This window comes from Zootoca vivipara, chromosome 2, assembly GCF_965207765.1.
Source record: "Zootoca vivipara chromosome 2, rZooViv2.hap1.1, whole genome shotgun sequence".
NCBI classification, from domain to species: domain Eukaryota; kingdom Metazoa; phylum Chordata; class Lepidosauria; order Squamata; family Lacertidae; genus Zootoca; species Zootoca vivipara.
This window is the reverse complement of record NC_142584.1, coordinates 55,031,266-55,054,905: the sequence shown is the minus strand read 5'-3', so window position 1 is coordinate 55,054,905 and position 23,640 is coordinate 55,031,266. Positions and strand designations below refer to the sequence as shown.

Sequence of the window (23,640 nt, the reverse complement as noted above, 5' to 3'; positions counted from 1 at the left end):
CTGCTGATCTTACCATAGTCCAAGCACTTGGGTTTCAAAGGGGAAAATGTTTCCATTCTTTACTAAGATGGAAGTTTAATTCTTGCTAAAATGTTACTATTGCACATTAGTTGTGAGTAATGGTGGAACTTCCTGAGGCTATCCTAGTATAACATGGGGAGAGCAGCAACTCCAGTATAGTGGTACCTTGGTTCTTGAATGGCTTGGCTCCCGAACAAATTGGATCCTGAATGCCACAAACCCAGAAGTAAGTGTTCCGTTTTTTTGGAACCAGGACATCTGACGTGGTTTCCACTTGACTGCAGGATTTTCTAACGGACTCCCAGAACGGATTAAGTTTGATAACCAATATACCATTGTATTGCATTTGAAACACATCTAACTGGCTTATCCCACTGAAACTGCCCACAGTGATTTTGCAATCCTGTGACCTGAACAAAATGGTTGGGCAAGCTGTCAGCTGAAGGTCCTGTGTGTGGCGATTATGGGGTCAGGGCCTCATGTGAATCACAAACAAGAGTCTATTTGTTACTTTGTTCCTGTGCTGTATTTATCACGTCTTGAGTTTCCAGGTGGTTGTGGTTGTTGTTATTTATTAAGTTTCTATACCTTATTCTGAGGATCACAGTGCAGGTTACAATATACCGGTAAAAACACACACACATTTTTTAAATCACAAAAATAGATAATATACTAACAAATGCAATACCCCAGTATTAGAAATGCAGCTCAGATTCTCACGATTATATCAAGCAACAGCAAAAAACAAAACTACTGTAACTGCATGGTTAAGGAACAGAAGTCCACAAAAACAGTTGCAAAATATCAGTCCTGCAGGTTTATTATAAAAACATTTGGCTTGGTATTTAATAGCAACATACTTGGTTTATAATAATAAATCTCAGCATACTTGGATTGCTATAAAAGAGTATGAATTGTAACTTCAGCACACAAGAAAATATCTTGTATATATAAAAAGGTAACCAATTTGATAATTTTGCTGTAAAGCACTGAGCTGAGTTAACCAAAAGCAGATTGCTCCATTTTCTTAATTCCAAGCAGTGGAATTTCCTTGAAAAACAGCCCTTACTATTGTTAATTGCTTGCTTCAGCTAAAGCTGCTATATGGTTTGAACACAAAAGGGACTTGACAAGTTTTCAGGTATAGTTTATTACAATCATCTTTTTGTGTGTGTACATACAATAGACATGTTTTAAGGAGGACTGTGTGTATGGAATGTACTGCTGGTCACAAAAACAAGTTAGAAACAAGCAAAACTGTCTATGTGATACAGTACTCGGTTATGTGTGTATAAACTCCATGAGTATCCTGTATACGAACAGCAAATTCATTATCTTGTGGATCCTTATATAGACAAAATGATATAATGCAAGAGAGGAATTGGCAGCCTTGAGGGAACACCAAGGTTTTCAGAAGTGCAAACCCCACCCCCCAAATCCTGGAACAGCACACTGAAGACCATTTGCCCTGTGGCCATGGAATGCTGACTGATGGTAGTGGGGAATAGAATGGAATCCCTTGGAAGAGGCCATAGCTGGCTGGCTAGAAGCCTGAACAGGAGCATACCACATTGAAGTGTTTTGTTGCATTTTCCACTTGTATGCCTTGAAAATGAGACTTGGGGTAAGGTTGGGGCAGAGGCTTATTAATTTTAAATGTCCATACATAGATCTGTGTTTTTAATTCACCCTTAGCAGAGTTAAAATGTCCTTGTAGAAAACCCTATTTTAAAATACTCCGAAGACAAGCTTCAGGAGGCAATACTGCTTGTTCAGGACGTAATATTGACAGAAGGGAGTGGCATGTTTTTTCCTGGAAGTCAAATTAATAGAGCTTGTTCTCTCTTATGTGATTTTACTTTGGATTGCACAGCTGTATGTTTCCTGCTGGAAACTGGCCCTTCCCTGGCAACTATTTGCTCCATAGATGCTGTACTATATTGTAAACAGCATTTAGGGACCAAATAGCAGTAGAAGGAATTTTGGCAATAAACTGGCAGGAGTCCAAACTGGGGAATGTTAAGAACATTAGTACAGCCTGCTGGATCAGGCCAGTGTCTGATATAGTCCAGCATCCTGTCTGCACAGTGGTGGCGATACCTATAGAATGCCAGCAAACCGGACCTGAGCAAGAAACCTTACAGTGGTTTCCAGCAGCTGGTATCCAGAAGCATACAGACTTTAACTGTGGAGGCAGAACATAGCCTGATCCAGACCATAATGACAAGCCATGATAGCTGTTATGCTTTTTCTTTCAAACAAAAGTGAGCAGTTAACTTATTCACACATTTTAAAAGTATATGGTTAACACAGAGCTTGGCCTCGTGCTGCTGCTGCTGTTTTGGGATTCTAGAGCTATTACATTTTGAGATCCAGGACTGATGGTAAATGCATTTTATCCCAACCAGTGGAGTAGTTTTGTAACTTTTATTACTGTCCACACTGCTGGCCCAAAAGGAAATGGGATCACTCTTACGCACAAATGTGCCTTCGTTGTATACTATGCACCTAAATTTAGGGAGACTTGGCTTTTAAGTAAAACACAGCGCTGCGAGCCGGGTAATAGACTTCTTTACTTAGAAGCCCTGTTGAGTGTTCTTTATTGGGATTGCAGATTTTCAGTACAACCCTGTCTACTCAGAAGTATATCTTTTGGAGACATTGTTGCTGGGTTAAAACTCCCCATCAACCCGACCCTAACTATTGGCCATGCCGGCTAGGACTGACGAGGGTTTGAGTTCAAAAGACAGCTGGCCGGCCGGGCCGCAGGTTCGACTCATACTTGCTGAACGAGCACTTTGTATGCTCGAGGCGTTTTTCTACTTCTTTCTTACGAGTTCTCGGGACAATGTACGCGAGCGTGTGGCTACGGCATAGCGTCTGAACTTAAAAACAAACACCCAAGGTTGGGTCGAGGAGTTTTGCTGCCGGAGCATCCAGGGCAAGATGTCCGACGGTTCGGAGAACGCAATGCAGGGGAATAAGAATGATGAAATGGAAAACGCTCGAGGAGGGGAGTTGGCGGAGCTCATGCACCTCAAAATGCACCAGCCGACGGGAAAGCGGGAAGCGCGCGCAAGACGCAGCAATAGCTCGATGTACGTCCTAGCCGTCCTTCCGCTGACTACGCGCGCCGCCGCCGCCATTGTGAGGCGGCCGTTGCCATGAGATTGTTCCCTACGAAGGCAGCCTTAGCTTTTGCCTGAAGGACCCCCAGAGGCAGTAAACGTGTAACCATCTCCTTCCCCTCTTACATAGGAGTGGTAGTTTGTGCTCTTCTCTCTCTGCCTCTCTCGCTCTCCCAGTTGGAAGAGGAGACAGGCAGGCCTTGAGGGGGAAGGGCGACGTAATATATATATATATATAGAGAGAGAGAGAGAGAGAGAGATCTCCCTTTCTGTTTGCCGGTCTCCTTTAGTTCAGGCGCTGCAATACACAGCCCGTACTCTGCGAGGGTGGGGGCGGAGGCAGCTTCGAGGGGCCCTCGCGTCGAGTCGGCCCCGCCCCGCCTTATCCTTATAAGACGCGACGGCCGCGAGCCGCCTTTAGTAGTCTCGCTGGTTTCAATCGGGTGGCGTTGCAGAGGGAGGGGCCGAGAGCCGCTGCTGTTGCTGCCTCACGGTGAGTAAGGGTTAGGCCTGGCCTGCGTCTAGGCCTCGCTCCTTAGTTTGGGAGCGCTGGGGAGTTGAGGCAGGAAGCTGCGGAAGGAAAAAAAAGAGAGGGAGAGAAGTTAGGCAGGATTGGAAGGCCGCAGCGGAGGGAAGGGCTGAGGGACTTTATTTGCAGGTGGTTGCTAAGGGAGCGATCTCTTCCTTCTCCTCCTCGCTAAGGGGTGTCTCCGCCACCTGCTCCTCCAGCAGCGGGATTGGAGAGTGCTGTGGAGGAAGAAAAGGTAATCCGTAAATTGCCTGGGGACAAGCACCTCCCACGACACTTATTTATGCGTCCCACATCTCGGAAGCCAATAAAACAGGCTCTTTTTACCTCTTTTTTTCGCCTCTTCTCTCCTCCCCCCATTTTAATGTTCTTGAACAATAAAGCATTAACAAAATAAGTTAATAAGTGTGTTGTATTTCCGGAATAGTTCATGTTGGGGTATGAAATAATCTCTCCCCCCCTCCCCCCAATGTAGACTTGTAAGGGGCAGATTCCCCTCCGCTGTATGTGAGTATTCGAGAGAAGGGTGGAAATGGGATTTTTTTTATTGTGCCTGTTGTTGTATATGTAGAACTCGCTTCACCGTTTTGCTTGGTTACCTTACCAACGCGAAACGGCGTTATAAACAATATTCTCTCATACTCTGTTTTAAAATAAAAAGCCTTGAGATTGGGAGTTTAAAAATGATCAGTAACATAAATTGTGTTTCGGTAGACTGATCTGCTAGCTAGGATTAATCACTGTTTAGAACCGTTTAGATATAAAGCTCTCCACCCCCCCCCCCATTGCATTGAATATTCTGTTAAATGCAGGGCCAAACTGCTAGTCTGTAAAGAGAAGCTTGTAGAATTTTTGTTTGACAAAGTTAGCCTGTGGAAAAGGCCAGAGAGAGCACTTAGTGTGATAGTCTGAGCTCTGAGGCATTGCTCTCCACTTCTTCTGACCGTACTTTGTAGCAGACGCATACTAAAATATCCATATAAATTAGTTGTTTTCCAGCCCGTTGTATACACAAAGCCACACAAACCAGTTTTTGCATGGTTTCTCTATTGTAACTAGAATTATAGTTAAATAGCTGAAATGGAGAACTGGGAAGAATAACAAAGTTGAGAGTGGAGAGAATAATATGCAGTGTCTTTGGTAATCTTGCATTTTGGTAGAAATAAAGGAAAACAACTATTCAAAAATAATTATATATAATGTCTTCTGGCATAAAACCAAACACTTAATGACAAAATGCTTGTTTGCCCCAACAATTCTCTGCTCTCCGTACATTTTTTTTACTGTGCAGTATACAGTAGTCAGTTGCCAGTCAAGAGCCATACAAAATACTGTCATTCTTTATAAAAATGTTTCTGACAAACTAGAGCAGCTAAAAGGGCACATTAGAAAATAGACTTGGTAGTAGTAGTCAAACCAAATTGATGATGCAACTTCCTGTAATATGGTTCACTGTGTATATATGCATGGTCTTAAAATGTTTTCTGAAGGGTTATCTTTTAAATATATATTTTCTTTAGACATACGTCTTGTTTTGCTGTCATTAATTTGCATAGTGTGTTTGTATGTGACACATTTACTTTTAAAAGAAGCACAAGACCCTAATGTTCATATTTTGGAACTCAAAATCTGATGAAGGTATCTTAATATTCTGGTAATAAACTATGGAAGATAAGCAGCTGGAAAAGATTTCAGTTTGTGATGCACTTGGCATGTACTCAATGTTATACAGTGGCTAAGTTGATTGCTGCCAAAATCAGCAGTACTGAGAAGGTACAGTAAACCTATAGAATGGGAGGTTATTGCTGTATGGAGCAGATCTTGGATCTGTGGACTATTAGCCTCCCTCAAGGAAAAAACACATTGTGCACCAACGCAGTTGTATGAGAAGGAAATCTTGTCTGCAGTTCTTTCCCTAGAGTCCAATTCTAAAACTGGATTTAATATCTATGAGTCAGCTTTCTGTGAGAGATTTTATAAGAATTGGTTACTAAAGGGTGGTGAGGTTCTTTAAAAATGTGCTTACCTAGCTGGTAAGCGCACAACTTACTGTACTTTTCTGCAGTGCTTTGGGGATAGAGCTTATTTCCAGTAATTTGTCAACAAACTTCTGTCAATGATATTTCTGATGTTACATAGTAAAAATAATAGCCTGTGATTCTTGCAATTGGATTTTTTTCAGAAGTCAGTTTGAAAGTCAGAAGGGTTAAAACATGCTGAATTTTTTGAACGCTGTTACTTGCTATCTAGCACCTTTGCAGTTGTTTTCACTTTGTTATAAAAATGAAACCTTTCTCTTTCTACTGGGTGCTAAAAGCAAAAATGCATTAAGGAGTTTTTTGAAAGTGCAGCATCATATGTTGGAAACTTGCCTAGAACATAGTCTAGAGATAACAGAAGTCAGGACACTGGCTGAGATTCAAGTTTTGGTGAGGTATGCAAGCAGTTCTCCAAATTTCTGACTGAGCATGTACAGTATTTTAAAAAATAAAAGTGGTGCACAAATAGGTCAGGTTCAGTAAAAGCAATTTCATACTGCACTTTCTGTCCAAATGTAAATTGAGATCTCGATTAAACAATACTTTGAGTATTTGAGTAAATCACTTACTTAGTATTGCATATTCTGGCAACTGAGAAGACATTTTTTAAAAAACCAAATGTTGAGCTACTGCAAGGACAAAAGGTGAGCTGCAACCAGTTCAAATTTCTTTCTACCCGTTAATGTGTGTGGTGATCTTAGCAATCCATTATTTCTGGTCAGCTCCCTTCTGCAATACAGAGACAAAATTTATTTCCCTTTCTGTGTAATCTTATTTTTCAGTAGAAGATGCACTGTTTAACAAAACTGCTATAAACAAATTATTTTATTTTAAAATTTGTATACCACTTCATTCAAAGATCTGCCCTTTGCAACATAAAAATAATTTTGTAGCTTTTTATTATTTAAAATGTAGCTAACATTAACTATATTTTCTCACCATAGATGCCTTCAATTAAACTGCAAAGTTCTGATGGAGAAATATTTGAGGTCGACGTTGAAATTGCAAAGCAGTCTGTAACCATCAAGACAATGTTGGAAGGTAAGGGAAGCATGAAGATATATAACTTGGAATGAGTGGGTCTGAAGACTGTTGCTGCATACCAGGAATAGATTAATTCTTAGCTTAACATGAAGTAACTATGGGAATCTTTCCTGGAAATCTTGAGATACATAAAGGTAAATCTATTTAGGCCATACAATATTTCAGCCACAGTGCATTGTGCACATGAGTGCAACTAACTCTTTTCCCCCCTTTCCCACAAGTGCTACATAGAAAGTCCCTCAGGGGGTCTCATGCTGGAGGTGGGTGTGACCAATGTGAATAGATACAGCACCTCCCTATGCACACACTTTCACTGCATATAACTGCCCCCACACAGAGCACAATCACTTGCCACATATGCAGGTGCACAGCTCCCTTCTCTCTCACACCCTTCACTCTCACTCCCTTTGTCTTTCTGATGAGCATAGACAGTTTCCTCATTTCCCTGCTACTATACAGATGATAGGAAAGTCCTCTTGATTTCCATGGTGGGTCACTGAAGAGCAAGAGACTGCATTTCCTCTCCTCCCCATTGCAGTGCTGGACTAGGAAGAGAGGAACTTCTCCACCTAACCCAATGCTGGGGATGATAGCCTCCAAAAATTGGCTCATCTCTCTCAGCATTGCTAGATGGTCTTAGTGTGTAGGAAGGCTTGTACCCTGCATGCTAAGACTTTCTAGCAGTGGTGCTGCTCCAGAGGAAGAAGGGGCTGCTTGCAAATAAGTTAATGCAAGAGGAAGAGGCACTGGGGGGAGAGCTGGTAGGCCAGAAGGGAGGTTTTTAATGTTTGATTGTGTTTTTAATATTTGGTGGGGAACTGCCCAGAATGGCTGGGGCAACCCAGTCAGATGGGTAGCATATAAATAATAAAATTACTGTTTTTATAAGCCAGATGTGGCTTATAGGCCATGACTTCACTACCTTTACAGGACATATTTAACCACTGTAGAAATGTCAGACTGGAACTACTTTATATTCGTGGCATATTTTTTTTGTCCAGTGAACCATTTTGTGTGTGTTCATAACCCAGAACCTACACACATACCTGCCAACCATCACTGATTGGATGATGTGGACTCTAGTCCATGATAAAATAGGTTCCAAAGCCTCCTTTTTGTTTTTGGTGTAAGCATTTAGCTCCCTAGTAAATTTGTAGTTAACTGTTCCAGTTTTTCCAATTACTTCTTTTCATTTGATATTGCTAAAGGTTTCCTTCACCAGCAGTCATAAGGGAGCAGAAAACTGAACTTTAGAAACGGGGTATATTCTTAACTACTATTTATTTCCTGGTGCCTCAGCCTTCCTCCCAAACCTTGGAGCTGCAGAGATGGTTGGGGATCCTCTGAGCAATTACATGCCACCTAGCTCCATGGCTGGGGGAAGGGCTGGGCCTGCAAGCTGTGTAGCTGAGGTAACCAAACTGCTTTGGTCATACAGAGACTAATCGGGAAGCCTTTGCCATGCACCCTTGTTCCAGAGCAGGAAAGGGAGGTGAGAAACTTCCTTGGCAGCTGCAAGGTGCCTAACTCTTGCCCAAGAGGCTCAGTGGTTTAGACCACAGTGCCACCCACACCCCTGAATTCTTGGTAGTTTTAAAATTACACTGAAAAACTCTATAAACATATTCATTTTGTCTTTGGCTTCGAGTGGGTGCGATAGAAGTTTGTAAAATTAAGAATAATTTGAGAGAAAGGGGGCAATTGTCTTCTCAGTTGTGGATCGTTTGGGGAGGGTCATCCCAAAATTGATTGGCAGTAGCTTCAGGACTGGCAGAAGTACTAATTCACATAACATAATTAACAGGACTACAGGATGTGATGAGGGCCGCTAGTGTAATGGCTTTAAAGTCTGAGCAGTTTCTTGTACGATTTTGAAGTAAAACAGCTGTTTGCAGGGACTACCACATTAGTCATGGCTACCATGGCATGGCTAGTCACTTACTTCCCACCTTCAGGGTAGTGGAAGCAAATGTGGCCATTTGGTTGGATTCTTCAACTTCTAATCAGTTTTTGAATGCAGACTTCTGTTTATGCATTGGTTCAAAAGCTGTTATGAAGATGGGTGATGTATGTTTCAGCTAAATTCTTAAAGGGCTTCCCATGTGCAGTAGAATATGAAATTAAACCTTACTAATCATTCAGAGGCAATCTTCTATGTCAAATTAGATTGATTGAACTAGGGAGCGGATCTTCAAAGGAATGGAAAAACAGTCATAGGAATACGAGACATTAAAACTGGATGCCACATATCTGATAGAGCTTGAGGAGGATCATGTTTTTAGCTGGGACTGGAACTGTATATGTACTCAGGAGTGTATCCTGGAGGTATTTCAAAGCTCAGCATGGCAGATTTTTCAACACTTAATAACAAAGCTTTTGTTTAGGACATAGTGGATGTTCACCATGCCTGTTCCAGTTGTGGTTGAGCCTTTGTAAAGTGATAGTATATATTTGAGTGGATAGCTGGAATTGTGAGCTGGAAGCAATTAAATTTTGCAGGATGAAAGCTTAATTCTGACTGCCAGCAAATTAAAAGGGAGCCATGAAACTTAACCATATGGCCTTTATGTAAAGCTAGCTGTTTATAATCCTTAGAAACAGGGATTCAACAGTCTTATGGACTGTTTCCCAATATTTTCTTGTAGCTCTGTTTCTATTTCTGAGTTTGTGGTATTTTTCATATAGAATTTGTATTTTTATATTTCCCCATTGCTGCTAGGTATGTTAGCCCATACAAAGGTACATATCAGAAGATGCTGGTAAGACCTTATGAGCGTCTTGCTATTTCAACATAGTCTTCAAGAGATGCATTCCACTTAGCTGGTGTTTTTTTTTGTGTGACTCTTAAGGGGGAAAGAGCTGGTGTTGCCCAGATAATCTTGGTAATAGGGTAACTAAAAACTAAAAACATAGGAAATGCCAGTATTCTTGAAAGCCCCCGAACCCCTATTAATGCCTTGTTCTTTTTGCTGCTATTTTAGGGCAGTACACAGTTGCTGTAAAACAAATAAATCCATCAAGTAATGGCACAGCTTAATGTCTGTCTTTTAATAATCAGTGGTTCACATTGATCTATTACTTCTTAAGCTCTTAATCTAACCAAATGCTTATGACCTGCTAGATTTTAGATTGCATTAATCATGTTTGGGACATTGTGCTTAAAAATGTTTGGTTTAACTTAATAAAAAAATTCCTTCAGTAGCACCTTAAAGACCAACTAAGTTTTTATTTTGGTATAAGCTTTCGTGTGCATGCACACTTCTTCAGATACGCTGAAATAGGAGTCCCCAGGCGCTTATGTAGAGAAGGGGTGGGGAGGGGAGGGGTTATCACTCAGAAGGGTGGTGGAAGTGGGTGATTGACTGACTGATAGCTGTTGATGACCGAAAACGACTGCAAATGGTTTTGCATGAAAAAGCAAGGGTTGAGACAATGAGATGGCTGAAGATCACTTTATCATGTACAGTATAATGAGATAAGAATCCAGTGTCTCTGTTCAAACCAGGTCCCTCCATGGTTTTGAGCTTGGTGATAAGTTGTAATTCAGCAACTTCTCTTTCCAGTCTATTTCTGAAATTCTTTTGTAGTAAGACAGCTACTTTGAGATCTTGTATAGAATGTCCTGGGAGATTGAAGTGTTCTCCTACTGGTTTTTCTGTCTTCTGGTTCCTGATGTCAGATTTATGTCCATTTATCCTTTGGCGTAGGGTTTGGCCTGTTTGTCCAATATAGAGAGCTGAAGGGCACTGTTGGCATTTGATGGCATACACAATGTTAGAAGATGAGCAATTAAATAGTCCTGAGATGGTATGTTGGATGTTGTTGGGGCCAGTAATGGTGTTGTCCGGGTGTATGTGGCAGCAAAGTTATCTCATTATACATGATAAAGCGATCTTCAGCCATCTCATTGTCTCAACCCTTGCTTTTTCATGCAAAACCATTTGCAGTCATTTTCGGTCATCAACAGCTATCAGTCAGTCAATCACCCACTTCCACCACCCTTCTGAGTGATACCCCCTCCCCTCCCCACCCCCTCCCCACCCCTTCTCTACATAAGCGCCTGGGGACTCCTATTTCAGCGTATCTGAAGAAGTGTGCATGCACACGAAAGCTTATACTGTACCAAAATAAAAACTTAGTCGGTCTTTAAGGTGCTACTGAAGGAATTTTTTTATTTTACTTCGGCCCAGACCAACACGGCTACCTACCTGTAACCAGGACTATGGTTTAACTTAATAAAACTTAAAGATGCTGCATGTGTATCCATGTTGATGTGAGTTCTGAGATGTGTTTAGATCAGGCATCCCCAAACTGCAGCCCTCCAGATGTTTTGGCCTACAACTCCCATGATCGCTAACAAGACCAGTGGTCGGGGAAGATGGGAATTGTAGTCCAAAACATCTGGAGGGCCGAAGTTTGGGTTGCCTGGTTTAGATAATTACAAGCAGCTTGGCAAGCTTTTAAAAATGATTTTATTTACTTCATAGCAGTCTGTTCTCTGTTAAGTTCTAATATGGCAATTATGCATTGATAAAAGTACTTCACAAGCTAAACAGCAGCTCTGATTTTACCGAAGGGCATGCCATATTTCCTGAAGTTGAAACTGTTAACAGGGGGGGGGGGGGAGGTCATACTCTGAATGAAGTGCAGTATAGGGTTCATTGGTGTAGATAAGAGCTTTAATAAGTACTTCTGTATTAGCTACTAAGCACAAATGGAAAGAGCAACAGAAGGCTGAGGTTCTTTTGTGCACAGCTCATTTTATGCTATGAAAGGGGAGTGAACATTGAGGAGGGGCTTAAAGGGCTATTTGCACGTGTGCTGATTTGCCTAGGGAAAATCAGTTTTTGTGGTTGGAGTGCTTAGGATCAGGGACTTAGGTTGTAAATCAGAAACTAGAGCAAATCCTTGGGGCTCCTCACAGTTTATGCAATATGTTATCCTTGTGGTGATGGTGAATCTTCACACAGTCCATGTGTGCTACCGTGTTTCCCCCTTTTTAAGGCGTAGTCATAAAATAAGCCATAGCAGCATTTCTAAGCATTTGAGAAATATAAACCGTACCCCGAAAATAAGCCATAGTGATAGGCGCTGTGTGGAAGAGAGCACTGAGCTCCCCGAGTCAGCAGCAGCAACGCCGGCCGCAGCAGTGTTTGCTGAGTCCTTTCTTGCTTTTGGGACTTGGTTACTGTGCTGGCTTGGGATGGTGTGTGTGCAATTGCTGTTGCTGCTTCGTGTTTTTCAGCTGGATTCTCTGGGTTCTAAGCACTTTCCCCCGTTTGTTTGCGAAGCAGCACTCGGCTGCAGCCCCTGCCTCTCCCGGCGGCTGCAGGAGGCTGCAGTTGATCGCTATCTCCTTTTCCATTTCTTTTGTCTTTGAGCACCCGGCCCCGCCCCCTCTCCCCTTCGTGGAATGAAGAACGGAGTTTTAGCAGCATTTCCTCATTATAAAAAAAAGGTCAGGAACTTTTACTTTAACCTCAAAAATGGGATATTTCCTCTCTCTAAAAACAACTCTGACCTGAACACCAATAAAACGGGGGTAGATCACCTCCAGTTTATAAATCCGCAAGTAGATCGCAGTCTCCTGGAAGTTGGGCTCTATACTTTGGCTGATTGCAAGCCTTTGCATCTTTAAAAAACAAAAACCATGCGCTTCTCAGTCTTAATTTTCCTTTAATTCATCCCCCTATACCCTCCTCCAACCATTGCCTCCTTCCATTCCTTACCCCCCTCCCTCTCTCCCCACTTCCCTCACTCCTGTGCGATCTCATTGCTTTTTCTGTTGTGTTGTCTATTTTATATTTAATATTATTACCCTTTATGATGTTATTTTTTCCCTTGCGATAATTATTTATTTTTTATCTTTAACTTTCCTTTCCATATTTTTCCATATATAACTCAACACTTTCAAATTCATTCTTAACTCTTTGGATAGAGTGCCCCCCCCATTATTGTTGTTAATTTTACAATTCCTGGATTTTTTATGGAACCGAACAGCTTGGGTGCTTCAGAATGTGCCTTCTGTTGCTACAGGGCTATGGGGCTTCACTATTTGACCCCCCCCCCCAGGTTGGGATTTTTAAAGTAGCTCTGTGGGTCCCAGGGCGCAGAATCACCCACGAACCTTTCCTTTGTCTAAACAGACCTCTTCCCCCCTGACTTTGGAAGGCTGTGCTTCAAGGGTGATACCAGGGGTTTTTTAAGACCTGCGCCTCTTAAGGATTGTTACGGTCCATAACTTCCATTGCTTTCTACAGGGTTGGGGGTTTAAAGCACTGCCACCCGCACCCCACCCTGCAGGCGCTCGGAACTGGCAGCGCCAACAACGCGCCCAGCAGCGCGCAGAAGAGAGCACCGAGCATCCTGAGCCAGTGGGTCCCAGTAGTACCAGCACTTTTTTTAAAAAAAGACACCCCCTGAAAATAAGCCACTGTGTGTTTTTTTGAGGGAAAAAAGTTATAAGACGGTGTCTTAAAAAAGGGGAAACACGGTAGTAGCTGGGGAAGGAGAGGCAGATCAGGACAGAGGAACATACTTTTTTTTTTACAGTCTGATTATGTACATTCTTGCAAGTAAGTTCCATGGAGTTCTTCCATGTGGATTTACTTCTGTGTGGTGGGTAAAGGTTGATGCATTCATTGGTATTATACACACACATTGACTCTCTTTCTGCCTGGGAGTCGAAGAAGCAGAAGTTCATGTTCACCAGTTGGTCTTTTAGCGTCAACTGCTAAGGACACTGTTACTTGCTAAGGTAGCAATTTCTGTCAAGGTGGCTGCTGCAGCAGCAATAAACAAAATGGCTTATTGGCTGAGGACTGTGAATTCAATGAGTCAGGAAGTGGAGTAGAAGACCAGTTTCTTCCTTTCCCTACCAGACAAAACACAAGATAGTGGCAAAGGCAAACAACTTAAGACTCCAGTTCTGTGCACATTGAACAAGAATGCTTGATTCATATATGCATATGATCAGACTATGGGGAATTTACCAGTCAAAATATCAGCTGCAGGCCTCTCAAATTACTAGTCAAGTAAGACAGCACTTCTATCAGTTGCCTGGAGAGAGTGTGAATATTAATTTATTGGAAATATTCAAGAAAAGATTAGATGGCCTGACCATCTGTTTTAATATTTCAGCTCAGGAATATGTCCTCGCTTGAGCAGGAGTTAGGCAATATGGCTAGCATTACTTCTAACAAAATCAGTCTTGACTACAAATAGAATCAATTTATTAATAATTTGCAGTGTGTAGCCTGTGCATTTTGCATAAGTTTCATGTTGGAAAAGAGTATATTTTAGTCAAGAACAGGATCTGAATGTACCTATATTGCAGTAGTATGACCCCATGGACGTGCTATGGTCCATGGGGTCATGAAGAGTCGGACACGACTAAACGACTAAACGACAACAACAACAAATATTGCAGTAGAAGGTGCCTTTTAACAAATGTAGGGGTTCTGGCTATGTAAATTACTTGTTTTTCCCCTTTTCTATTTTCAGATTTGGGAATGGATGATGAAGGGGATGATGATCCTGTCCCTCTTCCAAACGTTAATGCAGCTATATTAAAAAAGGTAATGTTGAACATGATTTTTGTTTTGGTAACATGAGCTTCAGACTCAACCTTGTTGTATGCAGTATAGTCATCTTTTCTGAAAATGGTTCTTCTATTGTGAGAAGTATATCCAGTGCTGGGAAAATTAGGTTATATTTTTATTTGGGATAATACAATACTACATTCAGATAGTGCATCCATTTTTATTGCAGTAGTTTTATGGAACATACACACAAACCTTTTAGTTGCTATATGTGGCTTAACTGTTCATCTTACATTTCTGTGCCATTCTAAGCAGCCTTACTTGTTGCCATCTTCCCTATATACAATAGAGTCTATATTTGCATTATTTATAAGTTCTGTGTGAGCAACCTCATACAATTCCAGTTGCATGGAGGGAGGAAGAACAGGGCCATTCTTGCTGACCCCACCCCCTCTGTTACTTGTCTTTTACTCGATTCTACCACATACCACATTTTGGAGGGCAAAGCCTAAAGCAGGAAGCCTCTGCTTCTTCTGGGTAGAGTTTCTTGTGCAGTTTTGAATATTAGAGCTCAACATCTGGTTCTCAACAGTAGCCAGCCAGGTGCCCATGGGAGGTCTACAGACAGGACCCGAGCACAACAGTGCTCATTTGTGATTCCATGCAAATTTTATTCAGAGGCAAACTACCTCTGACAGTTCTGTGTTATTGTATTAAGTAGTGGCTGTGCAAAAAGATCTCTGAACACTGATAAAACAAATTTGCTTGCAGTTTTAAGAACAAATGTTTATTTTAGACTAAATAAACAAATATGAAGATCTTTCATAAGCTACTTTACTCTAATTCCTTAAGGTAATCCAGTGGTGCACCCACCATAAAGATGACCCACCTCCCCCTGAGGATGATGAAAACAAAGAGAAACGAACAGATGACATCCCTGTGTGGGACCAAGAATTTCTTAAAGTAGACCAAGGAACTCTCTTTGAACTTATCCTGGTAGGTTGGTTTTGTATATTCAGGTGGTGCCAGGTGTTGTAATGAACTTTGTAGATCAGTGGAATATTGCAAGGTATTATAGAAATTTCTAATATGTTTTGTTTTGGAGAAGTGAGAGCCACCATGTGTTTCCTGGGTGCTTGTCCTTCCTGGCTTATAAGAGTAGCCAGGTGGGAGGAATTGCTGAGTGGGTAAGGGAAAGGTGAACAACTCTTCACCAAGGTGAGGTTTCAACCTGCCTAGTGGTAAGATCTTTGCTGAAAAAGCCCTCCTGGAGTCCCACTATTCTGGATAATTATTAGCCGGTCTCCAATATTCCATTCTTGGACAAGGATGCTGGAGCATTTGGTGGTTTCTCAGCCTCAAGAGTTCTTGGATGAGATGGATAGTCTAGATCCATTTCAATCCAGTCGGGATTCAGGCCTCATCATGGGACTGAAACTGCCTTGGTCGCACTGGTTAATGATCTCCGGCGGGCTAGGGACAAAGGTGAGAGTTGTTTCCTAGTTCTGCTGGTTCTCTCAGCGGCTTTTGACACCATCGACCATAACATCCTTCTGGACCGCCTAGAGGGGTTGGGAGCTGGGGACACTGTCATACAGTGGTCCCGCTCCTTCCTCCTGGGCCGTGTTCAGAAAGTGGTGGTGGGGGATGAGTGTTCGGACCCCTGGGCTCTCACTTGTGGGGTGCCTCAGGGCTCTGTCCTCTCCCCCATGCTTTTTAACATCTACATGCAGCCGCTGGGGGAGATCATCAGGGGGTTTGGGCTGGGTGTTCATCAGTATGCGGATGATACCCAGCTCTACCTCTCTTTCAAATCAGAACCAGTGAAGGCGGTGAAGGTCCTGTATGAGTGCCTGGAGGCGGTTGGAGGATGGATGGTGGCTAACAGATTGAGGTTGAATCCTGACAAGACAGAAGTACTGTTTGTGGGCGACAGGAGGCGAGCGGGTGGGGAGGACTAACTGTGCCCCTGAAGGACCATGTGCGCAGCCTGGGAGTCATTCTGGACTCACAGCTGTCCATGGAGGCACAGGTCAATTCTGTGCCCAGGGCAGCTGTCTCAGCTCCATCTGGAACGCAGGCTGAGACCCTACCTGCCTGCAGACTGTCTCACCAGAGTGGTGCATGCTCTAGTTATCTCCCGCTTGGACTACTGCAATGCGCTCTACGTGGGGCTACCTTTGAAGGTGACCCAGAAACTACAACTAATCCAGAATGCGGCAGCTAGTCTGGTGACTGGGAGCGGCCGCTGAGACCACATAACACCGGTCTTGAAAGATCTACATTGGCTCCCAGTACATTTCCGAGCACAGTTCAAAGTGTTGGTGCTGACCTTTAAAGCCGTAAATGGCCTCGGTCCAGTATACTTGAAGGAGCGTCTCCACCCCCATTGTTCTGCCCAGACACAGGTCCAGTACCAGATTTTTAGAAGACATCTGAAGGCAGCCCTGTTTAGGGAGGCTTTTAATGTTTAATAGATTATTTTATTTCATTTTTCTGTTGGAAGCCGCCCAGAGTGGCTGGGGAAACCCAGCCAGATGGGCGGGGTATAAATAATAAATTATTATAATATTATTATTAATCTGGATTCAGGCCTGGTTATGGGAAAGAAATGGCTTTGGGTCCCTTGGTGGATGACCTATGCTGGAAGCTGGACAGGGAGAGTGTGCTGGACCTCTCGGTGGCTTTTGATACCATTGGCCATGGCATCCTACTAGTGTGAGACTTGGAGGAACTGTTTTAGGGTGGCTGTGGTCTATCTTGGAGGCCAAGCCCAGATGGTGGTGCTGGGTAACTCCTGACCAATATTTTGATTGTTGGCTTGTTGCTTGCATTCTGTAAATATCTGATCTGGCCACTGTGATCCATAGCTTAGTTACATCCCATTTATATCAAGCTTTCTGTGGGTGTGCTGTTGCAGAATTTTTGGAAACTTCTGCAGTTCAGAATGCTGACCAGAGCTGGTTACAGGAAGAACAGAAATTCCTTATGTCAACAGCTCCACTGGCTACTGGTTTGTTTCTGGGCACATTTCAAAGTGCTCATTATGACCTGTAAAGCCCAATAAAGCTTGTGTCCAGGCTATCCTGAAGTACCATATCTCCCTATATGAGCCTGCCTGAGTTTGATCTTCAGGGGAAACCTTTCTGTTGGCCCTGCATGCATAATAAAGTCGCACTTCAGTAAGTGAACATTACTTCAAGCATACATGTAAACTAGAAGCCTGCAGCTAAAGGACACTGCCAAGTTTTGCTGCTGAAGCCATAAATGAAATGAAGTGGCATCTATGAAAACAATACTTGTATGAGTACGACTCTTGGTTTTCTTGCCCCTAGGGCCCTTTCAAAGCAAAACTAGCTGACTACTATGGCATATTAGTGTATTATAGATGCATGCTCCATAACTGAATGACCAAGTGTTCTGAGATTGCTTAATTCAGAGGCGGGGAACTTGAGACCCTTCAGATGTTGTTGGACTATGCCTCCCACATTTCCAGGCCAATGTGGTCAGTAGTCTAGACTAGAGTGTTTGAAGTTATGATTGGGACATCTTGATGGGAAAATGATGCACTGACTGCCAGTGAGCTTCCAAGCCCAATTCATGGTGACGGTAATTTAGAAGGCCCTAATCTGATTGAGACTCAAGTAGCTAAAAATACACATCCCCAGTATCAACCATCTTGAGCCTTATGATCGACGTGTTGATGCTGCTAGATGAGCACTGACTTGCGGCGGCCTTCTTGGTAACTGTTCTCCAATGCCCTCCTTGGTGAGTTGTTTCTTCCTCATTATTAATATTCAAGAGGAATTTAAAAACATTTATGTTCACCTGGGCATTTGATAGCTGAAAGACAATTTGTGATAACCTTGAAATTAATAGCTGTGATATGTAACTGTTCTTAAGATGTTTGATATACTTTTAATTTCTTAAAATTGTATCATTTTGCTGTTTTATTATTTGCCACCCTAGGCTCATTGAGTGGAAGGCCAAGATAGAGATTGAATTAATAACAGTTCAGCAGCAGGGGTCCCCCAGCCTGGCCTAATTAATGGTCCTTGTAAATGCTAAACAAAAAAGTATCAATAAAGTTATCTCGATTAAAATCAAAACCAAAAAACTATAATATCATGCAAATAAGTAAATCACAATGGAATAGGATATGTCTTGATAATTGGCTGTTACTTTATATCTATCAGGCATGTCCAACAGGTAGATCGTGATCTACCGGTAGATCACTGGATGTCTGTGGTAGATCTCTGGTAGATCATTGGCTCCGCTCAAAGAAGCTGAACAACTGTGGCTCCCCTAAAAAAAAAGCTCAACATTTTACCTTCTCTTGAAAAAACAACTTTGACCTGAACCTCCCCAAAATGGACCTTCCTCCTTCCTAAAAAAAGCTCAACATCTTTGACCTGAACCCCCAAAAAGGGGGTAGATCACTGCCAGTTTTTAACTCTGTGAGTAGATCGCAGTCTCTTGGGAGTTGGCCACCCCTGCTTTATATAAATAAAACCTCTGACAGTATAGTATATTTTGGTGGTATTGCATTGAGCACAAGACTTTAAATTGGTCTTTTTTCCCTAAAGGCTGCAAACTACTTAGACATCAAAGGCTTACTTGATGTGACGTGCAAGACAGTTGCAAATATGATTAAGGGGAAAACACCAGAAGAAATCCGCAAGACCTTCAATATCAAGAATGACTTCACTGAAGAAGAAGAAGCCCAGGTATGCCATAGTTTCTACCTTGAATTTAGCTGCTCTGCATAAAACAGGATCTGTACTACTCATTTTTTCTTAGTCCTTTGAAGGTACATGATCTCATCTTTTGAGCAACCAATCACTGGTGCTGGTCTTTGTGTGACATTCTATCCCAATTATTATAGTCTCACTTAGGATTCTGGATCTTTGTCATAATGATCCTCACAAAGATAAAGTACTTGCTCAAAGCTTGTTATGTGAAGCTAAGATGTGCCATATGAGAGACATGCCATGCCATGCCATGCCATGCATGTGACTAAATTTTCCTTCACACTTTTGTATGGTGCTCCTCCTGCCCACATGCTTGATAAGCCTGTATGGAAATAGCCTCAATAAGAAATAAATTTCCTTGGTTTCAGGCATGAGTACCATTTCAATTTAATTTAATTTAATTGAGTACCATTTCCTTTGCTTTGCACACTTTCAGAATCCTTAAGTACTATGAATGTATTAAAGGCTGTCTTGATTTTTAGGTACGCAAAGAAAACCAGTGGTGTGAAGAAAAGTGAAGTCTTGTGCCTGACAACTGACACTGTAAGGATCGTTCCAAATACCAGTTGCACTGCTCTGTTTATAACTGTTAATATTAGACAAATGCAGCAGCAAATGAAGTTGTTCTTGTAGGGTGGTGTTCTCTTTGCATGTGTAATATTTGAATATAGATTTAAATCCTTTTGGCTGAGTTTCTACCAGTGTAATCCAATGTCCCCTTACTTTTCCTCTGATACCAATAAAACTATACTAAGTGTGGACTCCGTATGGGAATTCGAACCGCAAGCTAGCCTTTCCATGCTTTTAAATGTGTCACTGTATGATTTTAAATATATAGGATGTCAGAAATTCAGCAACCTCTGGCACTGTAAATAAAATCAATTGCAAAAGTTTTCTGAAACAGAATTAATGAAGCCTGTTTTCATTCACATCCTAATGGCTTCTTAGAACAATGGGAAGTCTTGAAAAACCAGTTGCTATAATTGTTTCTTCAATTCTACACCTTTTTTTGTTGAGGACAGGTGACAACTGCCACAAACCATGTTGGTTTTGTTAGTGGCGTAATGTAGAATTGACTCAGGCAGTTAGAGGTAGACAGTTAAACCAATTTTTGGCCAGATAACAGAGATCATGCTTCTTTCTGGAAATCGCAGTCAGTTGCTTAGTCCCCCGAACTAGCAGATTAAATCCCACTGTGTGATCAAAAGAGATTACCAAAGCTAAAATTCCTTGGATAGTACATGTTGGTGCTTGCTATGTTAGACAAGCTGCAGTATTTTCCTGTAGTTTTTTAAAATATCTTATTCTGTGAAAGTCTTAGTCTGCAGTGTTGTACATGAAATCAGATTGCAGTGACTTGTCACTGTGCATACACAGTATGATACTGATGTTGTGCCATTTGATGGTTGTTTAGGAAAAAACCACTTGCAAGAAAGACTGTTTCTTTTTTCAGTTTCTACAGTTCCCCTGTAGGAATTAGGATGTTCATATGTACTAAGCATTGAGGCATCCCCATGGCTTGTATTGCATTCCATTTTCTGTATACACACTAGCATAGAACAAAACCCTAATAAATATACTTCACTTCAAAGATCAGTGGTGACCTTTGAGTTCTACACAGAATAAGATACCTCGGGTTAAATGAGGCAGTTAAAATTGAAACATGCATAGCAACCAATGTGCATATTGCTCCACAACTTCACAAGCTGTTAACATGAAATGATTGTATACTTGATAATGCCATCTGTAGAAGAAACAGCCAGGAGAAAAACAGGTGCAAAAGATGGGCTTCAGTTACCAGTACATGAATGCTGAAATATTCTTCAAGTAGTCTTCTTGCTTAAACCCAACCCCAGCGGTTTATCAAAACATCTCTGTTTCTAGTCTATGCCTATAACCCTGTGTCTTTTAAAGTAATCAAACTGCCTATGCTTACTTCTCATTTTCCAGGATCAAGTCTCCAATTGCACTTGCTCAACCACTGAGTCCAGCACTGGATTGCATGAAAAAGTCCAATACTGTATTCTACCAGTTCTAATTACTGGGATCTACCTCAGGGTGGGGATGGTTGTCTTTTGTGGAAGTCTATGGGAAGGAACGAACGAACTCAAATGTTCCCATGACTCATGATGATGATGCTCAATATGCATGGGTTTTGGAAATAACTAGCAGTTCCAGGTTAAGGTTAACCCTGGGTCTTGTGAGCATGGCAAGGGGAAAATATGTCAGACAGGGACTGATGCCAGGGAAATACTTGACACTTCTCATTTGCCTAGAGTTTCTAACAAGGTCACTGCTCTTGTCATCCAGATAGTTTTGGTGGAAGGGAGATCTTGAACCCAGAAGCACAAGAACTGGGCAACTCTCATCAGAATTCCCAGTGAGGGTTTCAAACACACTTGTTGTCTTCTAGCAGGGGATAATGTCGAAAGTTCCAACACTTATACTCTCCCTTCAGAATTTGAGAGCAGAGGCCACAACTAATCCCCTATCCAGGTTGTGTCTTTTTGAAATCATCCTTATAATACGCAATGAAGTGAGTACCTTCTATCCCTTCACTGTTGTCTCATTAAAGAAGTGAGCCATTTCTCTGCATTGTTATCTGTAAACATTGGAAGGGGAGGGGTAAAGAATTGACTATCCAGAAAGTCAAGAAGGTAAGATAATAGAAAATCTGCCTTTGACATGTTGGCAGCATCTCCCTTTAACCTCTAAAGTTGTGCAGAGAGTGGGATTAAGTGAGACATTTTCAGTGTTTCTAGTCCAGTTAGTGTTGCCTTCTTCTCTTTGGTTGTGAAGAATTTTGATGCCAGTGTGGGTTAGAGAGCATCTAAAAGCCTGGCCATGTGAAGTACTTTCTGATGGTTATAGAGCAAACAATAAATTTGCTCCAGCAGGCGAAATAATATCCATTGTACTCTTGTGGTATTTCAAGTAGAAAAAAGTCTACTTACTGTTGGCTGAAGGAGATCTATTTGGTATACTGCCTGCTGAAAACATTCTGCAACGCTAGAAGGGCACAGTTCTGAATATGCTGGGTAGCCTGCACTTTGAGAGCGAGAAGTGTGTGGTGTTTGTTTTCTAGCTTAACCTGAGAAGGTGAGTACTGTGAAATAGTCACATTAAAATAGTTGCAACTTTGGTCATAAGAGGTGTGCTTAACATTATTTTGTGGACGTTGGATTGTGGCTGTTAACACATATTGCTCATAAAGATAATGCCTTAGCATACTGTGTTTTAAATTAAGTTCCAGGAGTTTAATTCAGCTAACTTCATTGCATGGGTAGAATAATTTCCACTTGTGCAAAAGAATGTCTCTGCGCTCCCCCAGAGACAGTTTGAAGGGCATGTGTGGAGGCAGGGAGAAGAGGTTCCACTCACTCACTTAGTTGGATGCAATCCTTAATTCCTACTGCTGAAAAAGGTCTACATCACCATTCCTAAGCAATTGTGGGTTTGCCCCCTTCACGAGACCCCACATTGTCTGGCTTTCTTTACTCAGTCTGCATCCCATATTTAGAGAGCAGTGATACATCTGGAAAAGATAGAGAAGGTATACCAAGCAAGGGAGCACATAACAGTCCATTTTGTAGAATTATAGTCTCCAGTTGCCTGTTTTTGAATGGGCAATCTGGTAGATTACTTTATTTATAAAGCCATAAACAAATCTTGAACATAAGCCAAAAAATACAAGCTCAAAGTAAAAAAAAAAATTACAACAGATGATAGCTGAGAGAGCTGTTGGCAGAATTTTTCTCCTGCTACATACATACAGTGGTTTTAAATGATTTGTTGAAGTGGTATTTCCATGACTTGTACATTGAAACAGGCTTCAGGAAATCAGATATGTGATTAAAGAACTGAAATTGTCATATATGAATTATAGACTCGAGAGTAAAACATGAAGGGTAAAGCTTTAATTAAAAAAACACATATAAATTGTATTGACACACAATACTTCATATAGCATTTCTAAAGATATACTTTTTGGCATTTAAGTGACTTTTGGGAATCTGTTACTTGCTGTATGGGATATGGATAGTTTGCGCCTTTTGGTAATCCATCATTGTAAACAGTTGCTAAAAAAATGCAGTTGTTCCTAGTTTCATAAATGTTAATCTGCATGCTTATCAACACATTCAGCTCCATTTTTATTTAAGTAGCTATGTACACCTAATGGCCCTGAATCTGTACATATACTGAGATGCAAATCTGCTTGGGCTGTTGTTGCATAGGCAAGGGGACTACACAGAATTTCAGAGTAGATGGGACAGTTTTTTTCTGGAAGGAGAGAGAAATGTGGCACTAGTTCTTTTGCACAGTCATTAAATTGACTTGTGAGATAGGACTCCCTATCTTTCCCACTGCTACCTTTCGTTCAGTTTTCAGGTTGCTCGAATGAAAGCAATGCAAGAAATATGAAATCAAATCTACCCTTCCTTCTTCTGATATATTTCTTTAGACCTTTTCCCGACAGGGCTCAAGGCAGCTTACATATAAAAATGAGAACCGTTAAAAACATAGAAAATGCCATTGTTGAACCACTCCCCAAACTGGGACACAATAACTTACATTAAATGTATTTAT

General features: G+C 41.6%; 1 protein-coding gene across 3 annotated transcripts; it reads left to right on the top strand.

The window, feature by feature from the left end:
* Positions 1-3,583: 3,583 nt before the first annotated feature.
* SKP1 (S-phase kinase associated protein 1) lies at positions 3,584-20,644 on the top strand. Of its 3 annotated transcripts, XM_088661907.1 has the most exons (7): positions 3,584-3,642; positions 4,154-4,185; positions 6,662-6,758; positions 14,265-14,338; positions 15,155-15,298; positions 18,889-19,029; positions 19,536-20,644. In XM_088661907.1, exons 3-7 carry the CDS (start codon positions 6,662-6,664, stop codon positions 19,569-19,571), a joined length of 492 nt encoding a protein of 163 aa, XP_088518033.1. In that variant the 5' UTR covers positions 3,584-3,642; positions 4,154-4,185; the 3' UTR covers positions 19,572-20,644. The 3 variants fall into 3 exon arrangements, with proteins under 3 accessions (XP_088518033.1, XP_034961345.1, XP_034961346.1); XM_035105454.3 differs by lacking the exon at positions 4,154-4,185; XM_035105455.3 differs by lacking the exon at positions 4,154-4,185 and having other exon boundaries at positions 3,584-3,913.
* Positions 20,645-23,640: the final 2,996 nt, after the last annotated feature.